General features: G+C 42.7%; 2 protein-coding genes across 7 annotated transcripts in view; one reads left to right on the top strand and one right to left on the bottom strand.

Moving 5' to 3' along the window:
* The window catches only part of LOC132406313 (calcium and integrin-binding family member 3-like), an 80,797-nt gene extending 72,628 nt beyond the window's left edge, over positions 1-8,169 (bottom strand). Inside the window, exon 1 of one of the 2 annotated variants that reach the window (XM_059991813.1) lies at positions 8,044-8,169. In XM_059991813.1, coding sequence (XP_059847796.1) covers positions 8,044-8,078 — 35 coding nt within the window. In that variant the 5' untranslated portion in view covers positions 8,079-8,169. The remainder of the gene's footprint in view (positions 1-8,043) is intronic. The other variant, XM_059991811.1, reaches the window with a different exon arrangement.
* The window catches only part of ctns (cystinosin, lysosomal cystine transporter), a 72,712-nt gene continuing 55,791 nt past the window's right edge, over positions 6,828-23,748 (top strand). The window contains exons 1-3 of one of the 5 annotated variants that reach the window (XM_059991805.1): positions 6,828-6,901; positions 7,210-7,322; positions 11,529-11,607. In XM_059991805.1, coding sequence (XP_059847788.1) covers positions 11,544-11,607 — 64 coding nt within the window. In that variant the 5' untranslated portion in view covers positions 6,828-6,901; positions 7,210-7,322; positions 11,529-11,543. Of the gene's footprint in view, positions 6,902-6,946; positions 7,014-7,209; positions 7,323-11,528; positions 11,608-14,673; positions 15,020-23,748 lie in introns of those variants that run through there. The other 4 variants (XM_059991809.1, XM_059991806.1, XM_059991804.1 and 1 more) reach the window with 4 other exon arrangements.

Here is a 23,748-nt window from a genome sequence, read left to right as displayed (position 1 = left end):
AGTACAATCAAGGTAGTTGCAGGAGGCAGGGGTTTATGGTAAGTACTGGTGGAACATTTGCTGAGTTGTGGCAGATCCTGAGAAGGGAGAGAGGTGTTAGAAATGGTCCAAATGAATTCAGGAAAGTGTGGAAGGTCATAGTGAATGTGCTAAGGAGAGATGTGCCTGTGGAAGAGGGTTTTGGTTAACATCGTAATAAAGGCAAGGACGGAAACACCAACAGAAGATAAGCAAAGCAAAATAAATGGAAATTATGCTGGAGAGCAGAGAACTTCTTCAGGTGTCTCACTGTACTTCTGTATCAGTGCCACGGTGCTCAGGAAGTTCAATTCCAGTGCCATTCTGTAAGGAATTTTTGTGCATCCTCCCCATGCAATGTGTGGGTTCTCCACGGGTACTCTGCTTTCCCCCCACATTTGAAAGATGTATCGGATAGGTTAATTGGTCATTGTAAATTGGCCCATGATTAGGTTGTTAATTGGGCAACTTGGCTCAATGGGCCTATTCCATGCTGTATCACTAAATATAAAATAATAAATCAACTAAAAATTGAAAATGACAGGAATCATGAGCATGTTTAACAAGCTCAGGAAGGATTTCCTGTCAATTATGAATTGAGGTGTGGTAAGCAAAGTAAGTACTTTGTGTGTGATGTCTCATTACAAAGTACAAAAACTTAATCAGCATATTGTGGCGACCCACTTCCTAGCGCACTCGAACTGGCTCACAAATAGCCAGCGCGCCGGCACAAAGGCCAGTCCCAAAAGGGCGCCAGGTCTGCTTCACCAACAAAGGGAAAAGCCTGCGGGGGATTGTGAGTACGTGCCCTGTGAAGTTCAAATAAAATCTTTCTTTAACTGCAGTTTACTGATTCCGTGTCATTATTTTAGCGCTGCGTGTAGCACACCGCTACAATTGGTGACCCCGATGGTCCAAACGATTTCTGGACCGGAGATGAACGACGCCGCAGATGTTCATGCGGTTTCGTTGAAACTGCTAAGCTTCTGGATGCTGCGACATCACCTATGGTTCCAGCAAGCAGAAGCCCAATTCCACATTCGGCAGATAACCTCAGAGGACACACGTTACTACATCGTGGTGAGCTCCCTCGACCAGGACGCAGCGGCCCAGGTTGAGGAGTTCGTACAGTCTCCCCCAGCGGACGGCAAGTACACGGAATTCAAAGCCCTGCTCATAAGGACTTTTGGACTCTCATGGTGTGAGTGGGCTGCCCATTTACTGCACCTGGATGGCTTGGGCGACAGACCTCCATCGGCTTTAATGAATGAGATGTTGACTCTGGCCGGCGGACACAAACCCTGCTTCATGTTTGAGCAGGCATTCCTGGAGCAGCTGCCCGAGGACATACGCCTGCTGCCAAGAAGGAGAGTGGGCCGTCCGTCGCACAGATCACCAGGCCACGCTCCCAGCAGCAAACCAGACCAGGCCTGACCACAGAGCCCGCTAACCCCAGAGGCAGGGGTGAGGAGCTCAATGAACAATGGTGCTTCTACCATCAGCTGTGGGGCATAGAAGCCCGCCACTGTAGCCCGCCCTGCAAGTTCAAGGGAAATGCCAGGGCCAGCCGCCACTGATGGCTACAGCGGCTGGCCATCGGGATAGCCTCCTTTATGTGTGGGACAAGTGGTCGAGACGCCGCTTTTTGGTCGACACCGGTGCTGAGATCAGCGTCTTACCTCCGACGAGTTACGACACCCGCAACAGGGCACCGGGTCCCCCCCTGAGGGCCGTGAATGGCAGCACGGTAAGGACCTACGGCACCCATACGGTACAGCTACATTTCGGCTCCAGCAGGTTCACGTGGGACTTCACACTGGCCACCGTAACCCAACCGCTTCTGGGCACGGATTTTTTGCAGGCTCACAGCCTGCTGGTCGACCTGCTGAGGCAGAGACTGGTCCACGCCGAGACCTTTCAGACATTCTCCCTGGGAGCCCAGTTGCCAGCCCCACGCCTCGACTCCATCACGCTGTCCGACAACAACTTCACCAGAGTCCTGGTGGATTTCCCATCGGTTCTGGCACAGCAGTTCACGGCAGCCATGCCCCGACACGGTGTACAGCACCACATCCCGACCCAGGGACTACCCCTCCACTCCCGTGCTCGGTGGCTTCCCCCGGACAAGCTCCGACTGGCGAAGGAGGAGTTCAAGAGGATGGAGGAATTGGGGATCACCCGGCGGTCTGACAGCCCATGGGCCTCCCCCCTGCACATGGTACCCAAAGCAACAGGGAGCTGGAGACCATGCAGCGACTACTGCAGGCTGAACTAGGCTACCACACCAGACCGCTACCCTGTGCCACACATTCAGGACTTTGCAGCAAACCTGCACGGCGCACAGATCTTCTCCAAGGTAGACCTCGTCCAGGGATATCATCAAATCCCGATGCATCCGGACGACGTCCCCAAAACGGCTCTTATCACCCCGTTTGGCCTTTTTGAGTTCCTCCGCATGCCATTCGGCCTGAAGAATGCCGCACAGACGTTCCAGCGGTTAATGGACGCGGTGGGATGCGACCTGGACTTCGCATTCATCTATTTGGACGACATCCTCATAGCCAGCAGCAGTCGTCAGGAGCATCTGTCCCACCTCCATCAACTCTACACCCGACTGAGTGAGTACGGTCTAACAATCAACCTGGCCAAATGCCTGTTCGGGCTCAACACCATTGACTTCCTGGCCCACAGGATTACTAAAGACCCCTCTGCCCACTAAGGTAGACGCGGTCTTCCATTTCCCCCAACCCACCACGATCAAAGGCCTTCAGGAATTCGTAGGTATGGTCAATTTCTACCACCGCTTCCTCCCTTCAGCTGCCCGAATCATGCGCCCCCTGTTCGCCCTGATGTCGGTTCCGGGCAAGGACATTACCTGGGACGAGGAGTCCGCCACCGCTTTCATTAAAACGAAAGAAGCCTTGGCAAACGCCGCGATGCTAGTGCACCCCAGAATGGACGTCCCTACCGCCCTCACAGTGGACGCCTCTAACATGGCAGTTGGTGGGGTACTGGAGCAACTCATCGCGGGTCGCTGGCAACTCTTGGCGTTCTTCAGCAAACACCTGCGGCCACCCGAGCTCAAATACAGTGCTTTCAACTGGGAACTGTTGGCACTATACCTGGCAATCCGGCATTTCAGGTACTTCTTAGAAGGTAGGCCCTTCACTGCATTCACGGACCACAAGCCGCTTACCTTTACGTTCACGAAGGTGTCCAATCCCTGGTCGTCCCGCCAGCAGCACCATCTGTCCTACATACGACGGATGTCCGGCACGTCTGGGGTAAGGACAATGTCCTGGCGGACGCGCTCTCTCGCCCTAACGTTCATGCCCTTTCCCAAGGAGTAGACTTTGAGGCGCTGGCAGAGGCGCAGCAGGCAGACGAGGAGATCCCGAGTTACAGAACTGCAATCTCCGGTTTGCAGCTCCAGGACCTCCCCGTAGGCACAGGTGAGAGGACCCTACTCTGTGACGTCGCCACCGGCCAGCCCCGTCCTGTCGTCCTGGCACCTTGGCGGCGACGTGTTTTCGACTCCATTCATAACTTAGCACACCCCTCCATCAGGACAACCATCCGGATGGTCTCCAGCAGGTTTGTTTGGCATGGACTCCGCAAGCAGGTCAGTGAATGGGCCAGAACGTGCATGCACTGCCAGACGGCCAAGGTGCAGCGGCACACCAAAGCTCTGCCGCAGCAGTTCCACCCCACCCACCAGCGTTTCGACCACATTCATGTGGATATCGTGGGCCCTCTGCCAGTGTCACATGGAGCACGGCACCTCCTGACTATTGTGGACTGGTTCACAAGATGGCCAGAGGCGGTCCCACTCACCGACACCACCTCCGAATCTTGTGCCCAGCACTGATCGTCACCTGGGTGTCCCGCTTTAGTGTACTGGCCCACATTACCTCCGACAGAGGCACCCAGTTCACCTCCAGCCTGTGCTCAGCTATGGCCAGCCTCTTGGGGACACAGCTGCACCACACCACTGCCTACCTCCCACAGTCGAACGGCCTGGTGGAGCGTTTCCACCGTCACCTGAAGTCAGCTCTCATGGCCCGCCTGAGAGGAGCTAACTGGGTGGACGAGCTTTTCTGGGTCCTACTTGGCATCCGCACAGCGCCCAAAGACGATCTGCACACCTTGTCGGCCAAGTTGGTATACGGCGCACCCCTGGTCGTCCCCGGGGAGTTCCTACCAGCCCCAAGGGGGCAAGAGGAAAAACCCGCAGCAGTCCTGGGCAGACTACGCGAAAGGCTCGGTGACCTGGCCCCCATACCCACTTCGCAGCATGGGCAGAACCCGACCTGTGTACCCCAAGACCTGCAGAACTGTAAGTTTGTGTTTGTACGAAGAGGCGGGCATCAGCCGCCGCTGCAACGGCCCTACAAGGGGCTGTTTACAGTGCTCAGGAACAACGGGTCCACGTTCGTGCTGGACATTGGAGGGAGAGAGGAGGTTTTCACGGTGGACCAACTCAAACCGGCCCATGTGGACTTGGCGCAACCGGTCAAGTTTCTGGCACTGTGGCGCAGAGGCCCTATTTTGATCACTTCTAATTCCCCAGTCCCCAGTGCTTGATCTTCACTATAGATGTCCAGTCTTTATACAGCTCCAGAAAGGTCTTCAAGCCCTTCTTCACTACTCATCTGCCTGGCTGAACTTATTCTTCCCTGAAACAACTCTTGATTTCATATTCTTTCTAAAATTCAAAGGGGTAACCATGAGCATCCCAGCTATGCCTGTCTTCTCGTTGGGTTTGAGGAACAGTCCATGTTCCTAACTTTCTCTGATACAACTCATCAACTCTTTTTCTGTTTTTTTCAATAACTTTATTGGTGCTGCTTCCTGCACCATGTGCATCCAGCTCAAGAATTTTATCACCTTTGTTGCTAAGACCCTACTTCCACATTCACGTAGACCATATCTGACACTTCTATCCCTTTTCTAGATCTGGCTCCATCTCAGGAGTTGAATGATACATACTATAAACTAACTGAGTCTGACTGCTACAGAAAATAGTTTATCTCCACACTTGCTCCTGTAAGAATGTCACCTTTTCTCCCAGTGTTTATGTCTCCACTGCAGCTGCTCTCATTCCAGGACTTCTGAAATGTTCTCTTTTCAGAACACACAGCTTCCCTTCTGCTGTGGTTGATAGAGTTCTTTCCTGCATCTCCTCTGTTTAGAAATAGTCATACAGCCTGAAAGCAAGCAGAGCATGGTGCCCACTAAGGTTCTTTCATTTGCCTGTATTTTCCCCACATGCTTTTAAATGCCTCCTATACATGCACTTATCCAATGATTTCTAAATGTTCCACAGTTTATGTTTCTCTGTCTTCTGCTCTCATCACACTCCTCTCCAAGCAGAAGAGCAATGGAGTTCCTGGAGTCTGTAACTAATACCCTAACAGTTTCTGCATTCTGTTCTGCATTCAGCTCATCAACCTTTTCCATTTTCACCAGCCATTTCTTTTCTGCCTTTCCACCAAGGATTACCCCCTCTCTGATTTCCTAATCCATGCATCTCTCCTCACCCACCTCTCCCTGTCCCCTGTGTTATGAATGTACCACAGCTCTGAGGGGCCGAAGGGTGCGGGGTAGCCCCCTCCTTTGTGAGAATCACAAGAGCATTATTGGGTTGGGTCAGAGGACCCAGGAAATGAGAGAGAGACATGGCCATTGTCTCCTGGAGACAAAGTTTGTGGATTGGGGACTATGCTACGTGCAAGCCCTCGGGCAAAGTGGGTTGGTTGAGAGAGAGATTGCATCACCCCAACCTGATTGACATCTACTACCCTGCGAGATAAGATAAAAGAGGGGCTGTAGGCACAAGCTCCTCAGACGCACCAGAAGAAACGCTAGCGATCCTGTAATAGCGGGAAGCCATTTGAAGGAAGCCACGTGCGTTCAGTTCCCTTGCCTGGGGGCTGGTGGCTGGTACCACGGAAAACGACTTGGAACTAACAACGGGGAACCAACTCCCCCGACTCAACGGATTGGCCTCATAAAAGACCCGGGCAAGTTTAAAACCGTCTCTCTTAAACCCAAAGAGCTGCAGCTTGAAAGGACAGTGACTTTTATCTTTCCACCAGACAATACAGTAACCCCTAGACAACGATAGAGTTATTTCTTATCGGTTATTATGATACCCGCGCTTAGATTTAGTATTGATTAATCTTCTTTTTGTGCCTTTTATCAATAAATACTTTTAAAAATAGTAACATCAGACTTCAACGGACCTCTCTATCTTTGCTGGTAAGTGATCCAGTTACGGGAATTTCGTAACACCTGACACTTTCCCCTGCAATATTCCTGCTTTCTGTGGGGACCACTTTTCTGTGATTCTACTCATCTTGTTTCACTTTCCCCTTGTTCCTACACCTGCTTCCTCATCACCACCCAGGGACCTAAACACCCTTCAGGCAAGGATTCACTTACACCTCCTCCAACATTACCTACCGCATTCAGAGCTCTCAGTGGGCGCTGCTGGACATGAATGGGACTGGGCAAGTGATTGGCAAGCGCCTATACTCTGCCCTCAAACCTCAGTTCTATTCCAGCTCCATGCCATTTCGACTATCCATTCCTTCCACAATGACCTGTCCTTCTGACAATGGAGAAAACCAACTGGCCTTTTCCACTGTCAAGGTGAGGTACAACACAACCTAGAAGAACACGATATTGTGCCTGGCTAGTGTAAAATTGAACGCCATGAATACAAACACTTCCGGTTTTAGGTAACCATCCTCTCCGATTTATTCCCTTCATGTAGCTGACCGTGAGGACGGCTGGGTACTGAGAGTTTGCAGTGAGGCCTGCGGACGTACTGGAGTGACCAGACTCCTGCTTTCTAAACTACCGAGCCAGGATTAAAAAGGTCAAGACGTCAAGGCTGGGGGGAAAGGATGATCCGGTTTTTAGTTCACTACTCTGCGAGATGCACTCGATTCAGCACTAAACTAACTCTGCGGCTGCGAATTCACTTTCGGGTATTTGCGTTTCATGTTGTGTTTTAATTGGTTATTTTTTATTGTTTGCACCATTTGTTCCTTTCCGCACACTGGTTGTATAACGGTCTTTGTTCTGTGGGTTTTTAACGGGTGAGTTTTGTAGCTGCCTGCACGAAAACGAATCTCAGTATACACTGATAATAAATTATTTTGAACTTTGAATTTTGCGTCTCAGCCGTAACACCAGCGTCCTCGCTCATAGGAAGTGGCCATCCCTATTCGGATCACGTGCTGCTTGCTCGGAATTGTGCAAGGACGGAGGCAGCTTGAAGTTGGATGTGGAAGCTGGTGAGTGAGGAGACAGGAGTGAGAGGGCGGCGACCCGGGGAGGGGGGTGGTCAGACTGGGACGGGAAGGAGTGAAGATCCGACAGGATAGCTCCCACTGCCGTGGGATGAAGGATCTCGGCCCGAAACGCGGACTGTTTATTCCTTTCTATGCTGCTGGACCTGTCGAGATACCCCGGCATTCTGTGTGCTCTCCCCGCGCCCTGTGTCCTCCGGCTGATGCTCGGTAGAGACATGTTCGTGCCAGGGTTGTTCTGCCGTTTGTTACTCATTTCTGAAGTGCCTACGTGTTTCGGACTAGATCAGGGATCTGTCGGCTGAACCGCAACTCAAGAAAGGGTTTAACCCGGAATTCTGTGTTTCACTTGTAGTAACGGCGGGACCCAGCATTTTTTGCCCAAGAAACCGGCGTTACAACAGAGGGAGTTAGAGCACTGGCAGCCTCATTTGCATTGGGTCCGTCACTTAACTGGGCTCCTGTTACGGCCACGCCATTTCCTCAACCTGACAGCAGCAAATCCAAGCAACACACACAAAACTCAGCAGGCCAGGCAGCATCTATGTAGCAAACCCAATTCCTTATTTGACCTGACTGAGCCTCTACCCCACTTAAGATCACCCACACTTTGGGCGTCTCGACGGGCGGAAAAGGCCACACTGTATCTCTAAGTAAATAAATTAATAGATAAAATAACATATTGCAATGTAAGATATTAACTTACCTTAAATATGCCGAAGATACGACCTGATGCACCATCAATAACTCACACTGAGACGTAGGCGAGATATCGGCTTTTATTGACTGGAAGAAGGAACCAGGAGTGAGTGTCTATCATACAAGGTCCTGGAGACTGAGGCCGATCTTCAGGCCGCAGGTCTCCTTTATACAGGGGGCCTGTGGGAGGAGCCACAGGAGCAGTCAGCAGGGGCGTGTCCCGACAGGCACATAGTTCACCACACGACCGTAGTATCTACCTCACATCTACGCCCCCATCCCGTCCAGGACATATACCAGGAGCATTGCGTTTGCAATGTCCTCAGCATTGTCAAGGATCTCTCTGATCCATCGCACAGTTTCTTTGACCTCCAAAGAAGTAGAAGGTACCACAGTATAAAAAGGATTGTTAGGCAGGATATCAGTTTCTCCCCACCCCCAGGCTTTGAGACTTCTGAACACCCTGCTACTTCCCAGTACACGTTATTTATGGCAGTGGCAGTAGCATTATACTGCTGTATGTTTAACTATATGCCATACATGCACTTTTTTGTAAAATTGTAAATCTACAGAATACTTTATTGTGTTAAGATTATTTAGTGTGCTGTATGTGATATATGTACTGTGCTTTGCAGCTTGGTCCCAGAAAAATGTTTCATTTGTATACATATGTATGATCAAATTATAATAAATAGAAACATAGAAAACCTACAGCACAATACAAGCCCTTCAGCCCACAATGCTGTGCTGAACATGTACTTAATTTAGAAATTACCTAGGGTTACCCATAGCCCTCTTTTTCCAAGCTCCATGTACCTATCCAAGAGTCTCTTAAAAGCCCTTATTGTATCCGCCTCCCACTACGCTCTGCGTTTTTAAAAAAAAAACACTTATCCCTGACATCTCCTCTGTACCTACTTCCAAGCATCTTAAAACTGTGCCCTCTCATGCTAGCCATTTCAACCCTGGGGAAAAAGCCTCTGACTATCCACATAATCAATGCCTCTCATCATCTTATACACCTCTACCAGGTCACCTCTCATCCTCCATCGCTCCAAGGAAAAAAGGCGGAGTTCACTCAACCTATTCTCATAAGTCATGCTCCCCAATCCAGGCAACATCCTTGTAAATCTCTGCACCCTTTCTATGGCTTCCACATCCATCCTGTAGTGAGGTGACCAGATCTGAGAGTACTCCAAGTGGGGTCTGACCAGGGTCCTATGGAGTTGCAACATTACCTCTTGGCTCCTACACTCAATCTCACAATTGATGAAGGCCAATGCAGTATATACTTTCTTAACCACACAGTCAACCTGCTTGGACTTGGACCCCAAGGTCCCTCTGATCCTCCACACTGCAAAGAGTTTTACCAATAATGCTATATTCAGCCATCATATTTGACCAACCAAAATGAACCACCTCACACTTATCGAGCTTGCAGCAACATGTAGGCCTGGTTGATAAATGGCAAATACGTAATGACACAAGTACTGGATAACAACCATTAACAAGTGTGACTATTGACCTTGACATTGCTTGCCGTTATGATCTCTGACCTCTTGCACTGTACTATTGACCAGAATCTTACTAGTTCAGGCCTTACAGATGGGTGGCTAAATTGGAGCACTTGAGTGCAAATTTTAAAGCCAGTTATGTTATTGTGAGTTATAAAGTAGGGTCATGTTAGGAAGTACTCACAGTGTAAATTTGCAACACATTTTAAACATGCTGCCTCTCCTGTTAGTGCAACAGGTGGACAGAAAGGCAGTGAAATTATATCCAAACAATTTGAAAAATGGACCACAATTTAAAATAATGAGTGCTTTTTCAAACTATCAGATTGAACTCCTCTAATTTCAAATTCTATTCAGCAATAATGTTGGGTGTCACTTACTTGCTCAGTCACTCGAAATTTTGTGTGTGTTTTTTCCCCCGAGAGCAAATCTTGGCTAGGTTTCCGTATTCACCAGATTTTTGAGGCAAAGGTGTCAATAGATGTTGACAAGATAAGTAAATGGAGTTGAACAGATTAGTCATTAAGTCATGCAGTGGTGACAGGATCAACTGGACTGATTGCCTTTCTTCTGTGTCTGTGCTGATTTCTTCACAATGAGATTCTCAGTCAAACATGAAAATACCAATAATTTATACATACAGAAAGATAGAGGAACATAGAGCAGATAAGTGCATGATGTTGCATTTTGCAAATTCAGATCTAGGTAGGACTTTCACAGTAGAGCCCTGGAGAGTGTTCCAGAATAGATGGACCTTGAAGTTCAAGTATATGGTCCCTGATAGTGGGGTCAGTTGGTGGTGAAGAAGGCTTTTTTGCACACTGGGGTTCATCAGCCTGAGTATAAAGGTTGTGAGGTCGTGGCGTGGGTTGTACAGGATGCTGGGAAGGCTGGTGTTCCGTTTTGATCACACTCCTTAATGAAACTAGAGGAGATCGAGGAAAGATTTACTACAATGTTGCCAGGACTTGTGGGACTAAGTTATAGGGAGAGGTTGGACAAGTTTGGACTTCATTCTTTGGAGAAGTATATATAATCATGAGGAACATAGGGCAAATGTATAGTCTTTTTTTTTCCAGTGTGGGGAATCATGAACTTCAGGGCTTAAGGTGAGTGGAGAAACTTTCTAGAGGAATTTGAGGGCCAATTTTATTTATAAAACAGAAAGCATGGTATGTATTTTGAATGAGCTGCAGAAGGAAGTGATTGAGACAGGTACAATAACAGCTTCTAATAGACAGTTGGACAAATACAAATACTTTATTGTCACCAAACAATTGATACTAGAGCGTACAATCATCACAGTGATATTTGTTTCTGTGCTTCGCACTCCCTGAAGTACAAATCGATGGATGAACACATGGAATGGAAATGTTTGGTAGGTTACGGGCCAACATGAACAAATAGAAAAGCAACTGACACAAAATGCTGGAGGAACTCAGCAGGTCAGGCAACATCTATGAAACTGAACAAGCAGTCAACATTTTAGCTGAGGCCCTTTTTTAGGACTGAAAAGGAAGAGGGAAGACACCAGACTGAGTCACGAACTAGGTTTGAGCAGATGGAACTGCGCTGAATGGGGCATCTTGGTTGACATACCAGAGCCTGTTTTCATGCTGCAATACTACAGTAAAGCACAAGAATCGGTTGTTCTGCCCACAGACTGTGCTGACCATGATACCAAATTGAAATAATCCCATCTGCCTGGTCATAATACATATCCTTCCATTCCCTACCTGCACATGCCTCTTAAATATCATATTCACATCACTAGATAGTGGTGTTTTGGATTCATATGGAAAATGTGTATTCTACACTTTAGAGCAAATCTAATCTAGCTTTAAGGAACTGAATCAAGAATTGAACTTTGCTTACAGAGAACATTGTAAGGTCCTCTACAAGCAAAATGCTCAGAGTTTCCAAGTCCTATAGAGGTTGCACAATTAATTTCTGACACATATTTCCTGTTTCTATCTAGGTTTAAATTTGAAGGATGAAACTCCAGTTTATGCTGTTGATTCCCATCTACTATTTATTCCGACTCAAAGTACAGTGCCGTGAGTATCCAACGTAGAATCAACTCATTTGAACCAATTAGTTTTTAATGGTGACACAAAATACTGCAGATGCAGGAATCTGGAGCAACAAACAAACTTCTGGAGGGATCCAACAGGTCAGGCGGCTTTTGTAGGGGAAAATGGACAATTAACATTTCAGGCCAACATCCTTCATATGGACTGAAAGAGCAGTGGAAAGATACCCAGTATAAAGAGCTGATGAAGGGGAATGGGATAGAGCCGAGAAGCAGTGGCTGGATCTGGGTTAGTATAGGTTGATTGGCAGATGGATTGAGGTGGGGGAAGGAAAGGATGGAAAGAGTGACAGTGGCTGGGAAGTTTTAGATGCAGGCAAAGCAGGGCTGCAGGTGATCAACTGATAAAAATGGAAGCTGGAGCTTAGAAACTGGTGCCATTCTTCCTCTATCTCCTCCAGTTTTATAGTGGTGGCTGAGCAGATAGGAACCATGCAGGGAGAGGACCCACTGGGCGTGGTATGTGGGAGGAGAAAGAAAATGGATGACAGAAGTCTTGGTGTGGGGTGTGTAGAATGTGTATGCAGAGCTGGGTAGATGAGAAGGATAGAGAAAGGAATGGGGGATAGATTAGCTGAAATCAGAAAATTCAGTGTTCATTCTTTTGGGTTGTGGACTGCCTGGGGGAATGAGGGACTGCTCCTCCATAGAACATAGAGCCATAGAACATTACAGCACAGAAACAGGCTGTGCCGAACCATTTTTCTGCCTAGTCCCACTGACCTGCACCTGGACCATATCCCTCCATATATCTCTCATCCATGTACCTGTCTTAAATGTTAAAGTGAGCCTGCATTTGGCTCACTTTTGCATTTGCATTTGGCCTCTTTCTGGCAGTGGAGGAGGTCTAAGATGGACAGATAGGAATGGGAAGGAGAGTTGAAATGGCTAGCAATCAGGGGCACCAGATTAGCATAGTGGACAGAGAGCAGATGCTCAGAAAAGTGGTTGCCTGGTCTGCATCTGGTCTCATCGGCATTCAGAGGACCACATTGTGAATACTATTTGGAATAGACAGTGTTGACAGAGGTGCATGTGAAGCTCTGTCTAACCTGATGAGAGGTGTTTAGTTCCCTGGATGGTGGAAGGGACTAAGTGCAAGGACCGGTATTGTATCTGTGATTTCATGGTGGGGAGTGAACCAAAGAGACACAGCAAAGCTTTTCTGGACTTATGAGCCTTCCCAGCTGTTGAGTAAAACCACAGCTGTTCCTCAGCTTCAATCCCACCTTCTAATGTTTCTATCCCACAGTATCCTCACTGTCCAAAAATATGGCTTTGCTTTGCATGTGCACCGCTCAGCAAATGTATAGCCCTGTGGAGGTACAGAATTGCAACATTTCTCCCAACCCCTATCTAAACTCTTTACTTCGAGTCTCTAATTAGAGAAAATGACATCATCGCATCTGCCTTGTCAATCCTGTAAATCATTTAGGCATTGGTGAGATTACCAGTTCTTCTAAAATCCAAATGAGAGAAGCCATCCAGTATTCTCCAGCCAAACAGACCAATCTTTTTGCATCCTCTACCAGTGTGCCTCCCAGGTTTTTCTTTTCTTAGAGGTGCAAACCCATACGTTCAGTTTTCAGAATTGCTGTAAGCTCTCTTAATAGCTCCTTTTCTCTTTGCAATTTCTTCACTAGTGTCATGGCCCTTGAATGGAGACTAGAGCTGTGGGCAGGCAGAGTTGGTTTTGGTAGATTGATTAGTTTAAGATTATTGTCATATGCTGATGTAACACTTACCCAACAGGCTGGTATATGTTTAGGGGAAAAGGAGATCCAGCCACTCACCAACCCCACCTCCCGTACACGCAGGTGCTGTGAGAATCAAGTTTATGCCGCGCGCACACACACACAATATCAAACTCACACCAGATACCGTTACAGAATACACTTTAAAGATTTTACTAAAACTAAAAGAGTACTATGCAATACAGTATCTATGAAGGAAAAGAAAATAAAGTAAAAGGCACCAACTTATCAAAGTTCAGTCAGTTTAGTGCACATCGTTGGAGCTCAACCATCGAACCATTCGACCCCTCGTCACTTTCCTCCGACCTCCATGTCCTCGCACCTGGGACCACCCCCGGTGGTCGACCAAGCAGTGCAGCGCACGTCCACCTTCCTCGGCACCTCCTTCCCGCCTCCCCTGAAAAGACCGCGAAACCCCCAAGCTCCCAGCCTCACAAGACAAAATAACATTCCCCCTTGGTTAAAAAATGAATACAATCCCCATATCAGCAAGTCCAAAGCTAAACAATTGCGAGAGAAAACACTTATCAAACATAAAAGCATTCCTACTCTAGCAAACCAAAAAAGCCATTTTGATTAACATACACAGTACATTGTACACTGAGGTACGGTAAAAAAAAATTATCTTGTATGCCAGTCAAACAAATCATTATAGTAGAACATTGAGGTAACACAAAGGAAAACAATAACAGTGCAGAATAAAGTGTTAGAGAAAGTGTAGTGCAGGCAGATAATAATCTACCACACATTAATTTAGCTTCCCCTTAACGAAAGTTTGCTATTTGCCTCAGCGGATTTCTGTGGTAGTCACTTCCACATTCTAATCATATTCTGGGTGGAAAAAAAATTCCAGTGAGTTATTTTTGTTTTGATTACTAGTGGCCCAGTCTTGAAATTGCTTAGAACTTGTCCATTTCTGACAGATCAGTAACGTTAATTTTAAATACATTAATCAGTGTTTGGATCCCAGCCTGTCACTATATCAATGATTTGGCTGAAAGGTCTAAATGTCATATTTTCAAGTTTGCTCTGATATTGTGAGTATAGCAGAAGTGTAAAGAGTCTGTATGGGGATGTGGGCAAATTGAGTGAGTGGGTAAGAGCAAAGCCTGGCTTTTCTTGCCTGTTCTGCCTTAAATGTCCCATAGGAAAGTTGAAGGCTCCTAACTGCTGTCTGAAGTGAATATTTAGTAGTAAATGACTAATGTTCAAGTGACACCTCTTAATGACCTGCAGACACCTGTGACACTCAGATTCCCATAAATTAATACATTTATCAAAATTAAGTGTTTATATTGAACTTGCAGTATTTTAAGTCAAGTTAACAGTGAAGATTGAAATGGTTTATAATCAAAAATAATGAGAGAAATCCAGTTGAGTTCTTCAGAACAAACAAGAGTTCAAGCATACTTCATCACGGGTAAAAAAAATAAAATAGAAAAACAGACAAATGCAAAATAGTACTGCTGAAAGTTATCTGAAACTTATATTTGGAACAATGCTCATTAACCAAAAATACTTACAGTTGGCCCTCCTTATCCGCAGATTCTGCATGTGCGAATTCAACCAACTGCGAATCGCAAAAACCCGGAAGTGCTCTTCCAGCACTTGTTGTTTCAGCATGTACAGACTATTTTTTCTTGTCATTATTCCCTAAACAATGCAGTATAACAACCATTTTACATAGCATTTACATTGTATTAGGTATTATAAGTAATCTAGAGATGACTTAAAGTATACGGGAAGATGTGCGTGGGTTATCGTGCATCGGAATCGAAAAAAATCGGAAGTTCTCTTACTAAGTAAGTTGAAACAGGTACATCGGTATTATTTAGTGTCAGTTAGTCAAACGTTTGTCTTAGTATATAGTATATATTTTACCTTCCTATGCATATAAAACACTTAAGCACTTAAGAACATATGTTTCAGCGCTGGGCTCAGGAATGGAAGTTCTCAGGACAGATCACTCCCTAGTGCGCTCTCCACCATGCCGGGTTGATGTGGAGGATCAAAAACTCAAAACCCCAAAACCTAATAATTAAATCACTGCGTTGCTTAGTAATAATTGTAGCTTTCATCGGGGCAGGGCCTTTCTCACTTTATCCATTAAAATTGTTCCGATATTTGACCGACTGTGGCCTAACGCTTTTCCAATGACTGATGGCATTTCTCCTCTTTCTGATCGCTTTATTATTTCCACTTTATTTTCAATCATGATCATGATTATTTTTGTGAACAAAAACACTGCACATTCAGAGCTCTGGCGCAGGATCCTAATGTCCACCACTTTGAGACAGGTTAAATAAGGTCTGTGGTTCCACTGGGTCCTAAGGTCTACCGGATTGAGACAGGTTGAATAAGGGACTTGCGCATCCATGAATTTTGGTATCCACAAGGGGTCCCGGAACCAATCCCCCGCAGATAAGAAGGGCCGACTGTACTTTTCTTTCCATTTCTCCTACCTAACCTAGTGAGTATTTGCGAGGTGCTTTACAGGAACGTGAAGCTAGCCCAAGCCCACAGTCAATCCCGCACTCACTCATTTCGGCCAGACATTCCCATTTGCTTGGCCATATTGCAACCCTTACAAAGTGTCTTTACTACTTCCAGAAGTCTCTAATGATCAGAGACATTTATAAACAAGTAAACACATACAAGCAAGCTGGATGAACTCAGCAGGTCGGGCAGCATCCGTTGAAATGAGCAGTCAATGTTTCGGGCCGAGACCCTTCATCAGGACTGAAGAAGGAGGGGGGAGGGGCCCTATATAGAAGGTGGGGGGAGGGTGGAAGGTGCCAGGTGAAAAACCAATCAGAGGAAAGATCAAGGGGTGGGGGAGGGGAAGCAGGGAGAGAATAGGCAGGAGAGGCGAAGAAGGAATGTAAGGGGAAAGCACTATGGGTAATAGAAGGAGACAGAATCATGAGAGAGGTGATAGGCAGCTGGAAGAGGAGGCAGAGTGAAACTGGGCTGGTGGAAGGGAGAGGGAGGGAATTACCGGAAGTTGGAGAATTCGATGTTCATACCAAGGGGCTGGAGACTACCCAGACGGTATATGAGGTGTTGCTCCTCCAACCTGAGTTTGGCCTCATCATGGCAGTAGAAGAGGCCATGTATGGACATATCTGAATGGGAATTTGAAGCAGAGTTGAAGTGGGTGGCAACGTGGAGATCCTGTCTGTTGTGGCAGACAGAGCAGAGGTACAAGTAAATTCTTTGATTGGACCGGAGTTTATAGCTCCAAGTCGTCAGTCCTGGCCTCTGAATGATGAACACCTAAGTACTGATTACACCCAAGATCCGAACTACTATCACCACAACCTTCCCAAACTATTTATCATTTTGCCACTGCTCAGTAATTAATTAATCCACTTTCCATTATGCTTCTTAGCTTACATTGCCATTTGTATCTTCTCTCTGTTGCTTTTGGTTTTGCCATACCTTACTGGCCTTTCATCCCTACTTTATGCGTACTTGCTCTCTTAATAGTCAGCATATCTGCTTCATAACTGAGCCATGTGCAAAAACAATTCCACTTTCCACAAATGAATTCAAGATACGCATGGTACAGGCAGCCCAAGATTTATTTCCTTCAATTTCTCTCTTCAAGTCTCCTCCCAGTATTCTCCAACCTTGCGTCAAAGAGTTTGTGGATCTTTTCTTCTCTGCCAAACATTCTCTACTACTCTTAGCATCCTCCACCCCACCCTATTGGCCTATACAGTCAGCCGTCTGTATCTGTGGGTTCCGCATCCACGGATTCAACCAACCACGGATTGAAAATATTTGAAAAAAAAATTCCAGGAAGTTCCAAAAAGCAAAACTTGAATTTACCGCGCACTGAGCACTATGCTGAATCCACACGAATAAAGTGATGTATAGGCATACCCTGCTATAGCCTCCCGCCATTTCACAGATCCTCAGACTCTCTCCAGCACTTGTTTGAGCATTGTTCGCCTCGCATCTCGTTCGTTCGCTACTTGTGTTGTGAGTGAGAGGAAGGAGTTTAAGCCTAGTAAGGGATGGCTGCTAGCCATGTAAAGTGGTACAGATCACAGGAGAATTGGCATCGGCTGATGCCGCGGCAGCATCAGTGTTTCCGGAAGAGCTACGATGGTTGCATCTGTACTGAACATGTACAGACATTTTTCTCTTGTCATTATTCCCTAAACAATACAGTACAGCCGGTCCCCAAGTTACAAACATCTGACTTACGAACAACTCATACTTACGCACAGAGGGAGGAGAACACCGTCGGCCATTTTAAGTCGTTGCCATTAACACTTTGGCTTATTTTATAAAAAGGTTAAAGATTTATTAATTCCTCCTTTTATGGAGTTAATACACCAAGCAGAAAGAACGCATAAACTTCCAGAATCTTTTTTGACAGCTATTTTAATAGATTTGCCAAAAAAAGATAGGTCTATACGATGTTGGCTTTAAAAGATCTCTATTTCTGTTAAACACTGACTATAAAATAATAGCAAAAATCTTATCTAACAGATTATCTAAATACTTACCAAAATTAATACATATGGATCAAACAGGATTTATTAAAAATAGACAATCGGCAGATAATGTAACTCGGTTATTTAGCATAATTCATTTGGCTCAAAAGAGGGAGGAAATGAGTGTGGCAGTTGCTTTAGATGCAGAAAAAGCATTTGATAGATTGGAATGGGATTTTTTATTTCAGGTATTGGGAAAAATATGGATTAGGAGTATCCTTTATAGGGGGACGTCACATGATGATGTAGGATCGAGACGCTGGAACCCAGCTCTCCTGTAAAAAAAAAATCAATAAATTAATGTCTAAATGAAGAAAAGTTAGTCAATACTTTCTAAAAGTTATTTATGAACTACTCTGGATTGTTTCAAGTTATGCCTCAGAAACAGAAGATGAAGAAAACTACTACCGTGAAAGCAACGCAAGTTGGAACAGAATCAAGGCCCACTTCTGCCAAAGAACAGCGGGCTCAGGTACATGATACCGCCGGCGATACAGAACAGGAAACTGCAGCAACATCTACCATTTCTAAAGGAAAAGATCAACGAGTACTGCGCAAGCGTGAAGGAAGGAGCATGCGCAAACGGGAGCAACCAGAACTACAAATCCCAGTTACGACTGAAACCGAAAGTGAAAGTGAGTCTGAGAGAGAGTCAGATTCTCTGGAAAAATCAGACGAAGATAGAGGCAAAAGTCTTTCTGGAAATATGGAAAAAACGTTGAGGCAAATAATGCGTAAATTAGAAAAATTAAATGCATTAAGAGTAATCAAAAGCAAAATGACAAATATGGAGATGATGTTTGATAAAATGACAAAAAGACAGGATAAAATGGAAAAGAGAATTATAGATTTGGAAACTACAATGGAAGACATAGTTGAAAGAATGAATAAAATGGAAGATGATACTACTGCCTGGACATCAGAAAGAAAACAATTTATGGAAAAAATTGATAAGCTTGAAAATTTTAGTAGATGAAACAATATTAAAATTGTTGGACTTAAAGAAGATGTAGAAGGAGAAGATCCAATAATTTTTTTCAAAAATGGATCCCTGAAAAATTGGAAATGGAAGAAGATACTCTAATTGAGATCGAAAGGGCTCATAGAGCCTTAAGGCCAAGATCTCAAGCTGATCAAAATCCACGATCAATTTTGATAAGATGCTTAAGATACCAAGATAAAGAAAAGATCCTGAAGGCGGCTGCCCAATGTGCCAAAAAGAGAAACGGGCCATTGATGATAGCAGGGAAAGCAGTTCTTTTTTATCCTGATATAAGTTATAACCTTTTGAAGAGAAAGAAGGAATTTAACCCAGTGAAAAATGTCTTATGGGAAAAGGGTTATAAATTCATAATGACTCTCCCAGCAACGCTCTTAATTTTTTTGGAGGAGGGAAAAAGAAGATTTTTTAACGATTATCGAGAAGCGGACGAGTTCACACAAAAACTTCCACCCATTCGCTAATTATACATAGAGACTTCCAAGCGTGATGGATTGAAGATGAAGATAGAGACAGTAAATGGAAGTGATGGACATTTAAGGATGATACGGGGGGGGGCTGGGGAGCTTTGGATCAGTTACTGCGGGATACACGTGTGTAACCATGGCGATTGCCATACAACAGAGGGGGGTAATGTTGTGTTCCTTTTTTTCACAACATTAGTAGGGTGGTATTTTGTTTTTTTCTTTATACTCTATTTTTCTTCTGTCTTTCTGCCTGGATGATTGGTGGGGACACACATAGCAACATGGAGAATTTTAAAAAGATTTCCCAAGATACCACGAAAGTTGAAAGATTGGGTATTATTATAGCTTGGAGTAACATAATTAAAAATAATGACTCATTTACTGAATTTTTTAAGTTTTAATGTTAATGGGCTTAATGGACCGGTAAAAAAAAGAATTCTAACATACAGTTAAAAAATGAAAATAGATATAGCTTTTTTACAAGAAACACATTTAACAGACAAAGAACATCAGAAATTAAAAAGAGACTGGGTTGGAAATGTTATTGCAGCTTAAGGCGAGAGGAGTTGCAATTTTGGTTAATAAAAATTTACCAATTAAAATACAAAATGTATTAATTGATTCGGCGGGGAGATATGTAATTATACATTGTCAAATTTTTTTCAGAACTATGGACTCTTATGAATATTTATGCACCAAATGAAAATGATGTAAAATTTATACAAGAGGTCTTTTTGAATTTGGCTAATGCACATGACAAAATATTAATAGGTGGCGATTTTAACTTTTGTCTAGATCCAGTTTTAGATAGATCAACAAAGGTGGTCACAAAATCAAAAGTAGTAAAATTAACTCTATCATTGTTGAAAGATTTAAACTTGATTGTTATATGGAGAAGAACTAATCCAAAAGAAAGAGATTACTCATTTTATTCAAATAGATATAAAACATATTCAAGGATAGATTTTTTCCTATTATCAATGAATATTCAAGATAGAGTGAAAAATGCGGAATATAAAGCGAGTATATTGTCAGATCATTCTCCTTTGATAATGACAATGATAATGACATATAAAGAGGAATCAATTTACAGATGGAGATTTAATTCAATGTTATTAAAACGTCAAGATTTTTGTGATTTTATGAAAAAGCAGATTCAGTTCTTTTTAGATACAAGTTCACATTCAGTTGATGATAAATTCATATTGTGGGAAGCAATGAAGGCATACTTGAGAGGTCAGATAATAAATTATACTTCTAAAATTAAGAAGGATCAATTGGAAAAAGAGATTACAAAATTAGAAAAAGAATCTCGAAAAAATATGACAGAAGAAAAACAAAGACAACTTATTAATAAGGAGTTACAATATAATACACTCCAGACATATCGAACAGAAAAAGCAATTATGAGAACTAAACAGAGATATTATGAACTAGGTGAAAGATCACATAAGGTCCTTGCATGGCAGTTAAAAACAGACCAGACTTCTAAAACAATAAATGCAATTTGAACAAGAGTAATTAAAATTACTTATAAACCTTTAGAAATTAATGAAACTTTTAAGAATTTTTATTCTGAGTTGTATAAATCAGAATCACAAAATGATAATGTCAAGATAGAAAGATTTTTATCACAAATAACTCTTCCAAAATTAAATACGGAAGAACAGAAGGGATTAGATATGCCTTTTACATTGAAAGAGGTCGAAGAAGCCCTAGGATCACTTCAAGGTAATAAATCCCCAGGAGAAGATGGTTTTCCGCCTGAATTTTATAAGAAGTTTAAAGATTTAATAATTCCTCCTTTTATGGAGTTAACACATCAAGCGGAAAGAACGCATAAACTTCCAGAATCTTTTTCAACAGCTATTTTAATAGTATTGCCAAAAAAAGATAGAGATCTTTTAAAGCCAGCATCATATAGACCTATTTCTTTATTAAACTCTGATTATAAAATAATAGCAAAAGTCTTATCTAACAGATTATCCAAATACTTACCAAAATTAGTACATATGGATCAAACAGGATTTATTAAAAACAGACAATCAGCAGATAATGTAACTCGGTTATTTAGTATAATTCATTTGGCACAAAAGAGGGAGGAAATGAGTGTGGCAGTTGTTTTGGATGCAGAAAAAACATTTGATAGATTGGAATGGGATTTTTTATTTAAAGTATTAGAAAAATATGGATTAGGAGTATCTTTTATAAAATTGATTAAAACCTTAAATATTAATCCCAAAGCTAAAGTAGTGACAAATGGTTAAATTTCTACACCATTTCAGCTAACAAGGTCAACTAGGCAAGGTTGTCCATTATCACCTGCTTTATTGGTGTTGGCGATAGAACCATTAGCTGAATTAATTAGAATGGACCCAGATATTAAGGGTTTTAGAGTTAATCAGGAAGAATATAAGATTAACTTATTTGCTGATAATGTTCTGCTTTATTTAACAAACCCATTGCACCCATTTGTCACTACTTTAGCTTTGGGATTAATATTTAAGGTTTTAATCCATTTTATAAAAGATACTCCTAATCCATATTTTTCCAATACTTTAAATAAAAAATCCCATTTCAATCTATCAAACCCATTGTAAATTATCCTATAGATTAGAAGAATATGGGAAAATATCAGGTTATAAAATAAATTGGGATAAAAGTGAAATTTTACCTCTTACTAAAGGAGATTATAGTCAATGTCAATTAATAACTCAATTTAGATGGCCAACAAATGGTATAAAATATTTAGGTATAAGAGTTGATAATGATATAAAGAACTAGTATAAATTAAATTACTTACCATTACTGAAAAAAATTCAAGAAGATCTTGATAAATGGATGGTATTACCAATAACATTAGTAGGTAGAGTAAATACCATAAAAATGAATGTATTCCCTAGACTACAATACCTATTTCAATCATTACCAATACAACTACCTCAGAAGTTTTTTCAAGAGTTAAACAAATATGTGAGGAAGTTTCTTTGGAAAGGTAAGATGTCAAGAATATCGTTGGAAAATTTGACATGGAAATTTGATCTAGGAGGGTTACAACTTCCAAATTTTAAGAATTATTATAAAGCAAACCAACTTAGATTTATTGCATCTTTTTTTGAGAAATATAAACTGGCATGGATTAGAATAGAACTAGATAAAATAGGAGAAAATACACCAGAAGATTTTATATATAAATGGGAATCTAAATGGATACAGGAAAAGAAAGAATCTCCTATGTTAAAACATTTGATTGACTTATGGAATAAGATAAATGTTGAGGATGAGACAAAGAGATCTTTAATTCAAAATAGACTTATTCCTTTTACAATGGATAATCAACTTTTATATAATTGGTTTCAAAAAGGGATTAGATATATAGGAGATTGTTTTGAAGGAGGTATATTAATGTCATTTGATCAATTAAAGAATAAATATAAAATATCAAACAACACTCTTTTTTGTTACTTCCAGTTAAGGGCTTATTAAGAGAAAAATTGGGTCAAACAATGTTATTGCTGAAATCTAACAAAATAGAAACTTTAATTCAAAAAGGAAGAACTAAAAAATTTATTTGTATGTATAGTTTGATTCAAAAACAGGCAATTAAACAAGGAATCCATAAGTCAAGACAAAAATGGGAAATTGACTTGAATATTAAAATTGCAGAAACAAATTGGTCAAGACTATGTCTTGATAGTATGACAAATACAATAAGTGTCCGGTTAAGATTAGTGCAATATAATTTTTTACATTAATTATTTATTACACCACAAAGAATAAATAAATTAAACCCAAATTTATCTGATTGGTGTTTCCGATGTAACCAAGAAATTGGTACTTTTTTACATTCTACTTGGTCTTGTTCTAAAATTCAACCTTTTTGAACAAATTTAAGAGTTTTACTGGAACAAATTATTGGACACAACTTCCACATAACCCAATATTATTTTTATTAGGCGATATTGAACGGATAAAACCTAAACCCAAATTGAATAAGTATCAGAAAGAATTCATAAAAACTGCACTGGCAGTAGCCAAAAAGGCTATTGCAGTTACTTGGAAATCAGATTCATACTTAAGTATAGATCGTTGGAAGAATGAAATTTCCAGCTGTATTCCACTTGGATGTGAGGATCTTCTGATATCCAGGCATTCTTTCTTACTTTCTTTTTTCTTCTTTTTCTTTTCTTCTATAGGGATGTTAGGGAGGAGGGGTTAAGGAGAGGGGGGAAGGGTAGATAATTTTTTTTCTTTCTGTAATCATTTGAAAACTCAGTAAAAAAAAAATTTAAAGAAAACACTTTGGCTTAAATATTCCTTAGCAAGATTCACCCTGACTCCTCGCCCTCCCCCCTTTTCCAGTCAGCACCACTTGTC

This window comes from Hypanus sabinus, chromosome 16 (genome assembly GCF_030144855.1).
Source record: "Hypanus sabinus isolate sHypSab1 chromosome 16, sHypSab1.hap1, whole genome shotgun sequence".
Taxonomy (NCBI): domain Eukaryota; kingdom Metazoa; phylum Chordata; class Chondrichthyes; order Myliobatiformes; family Dasyatidae; genus Hypanus; species Hypanus sabinus.
This window is presented reverse-complemented; position numbering and strand designations above follow the sequence as displayed.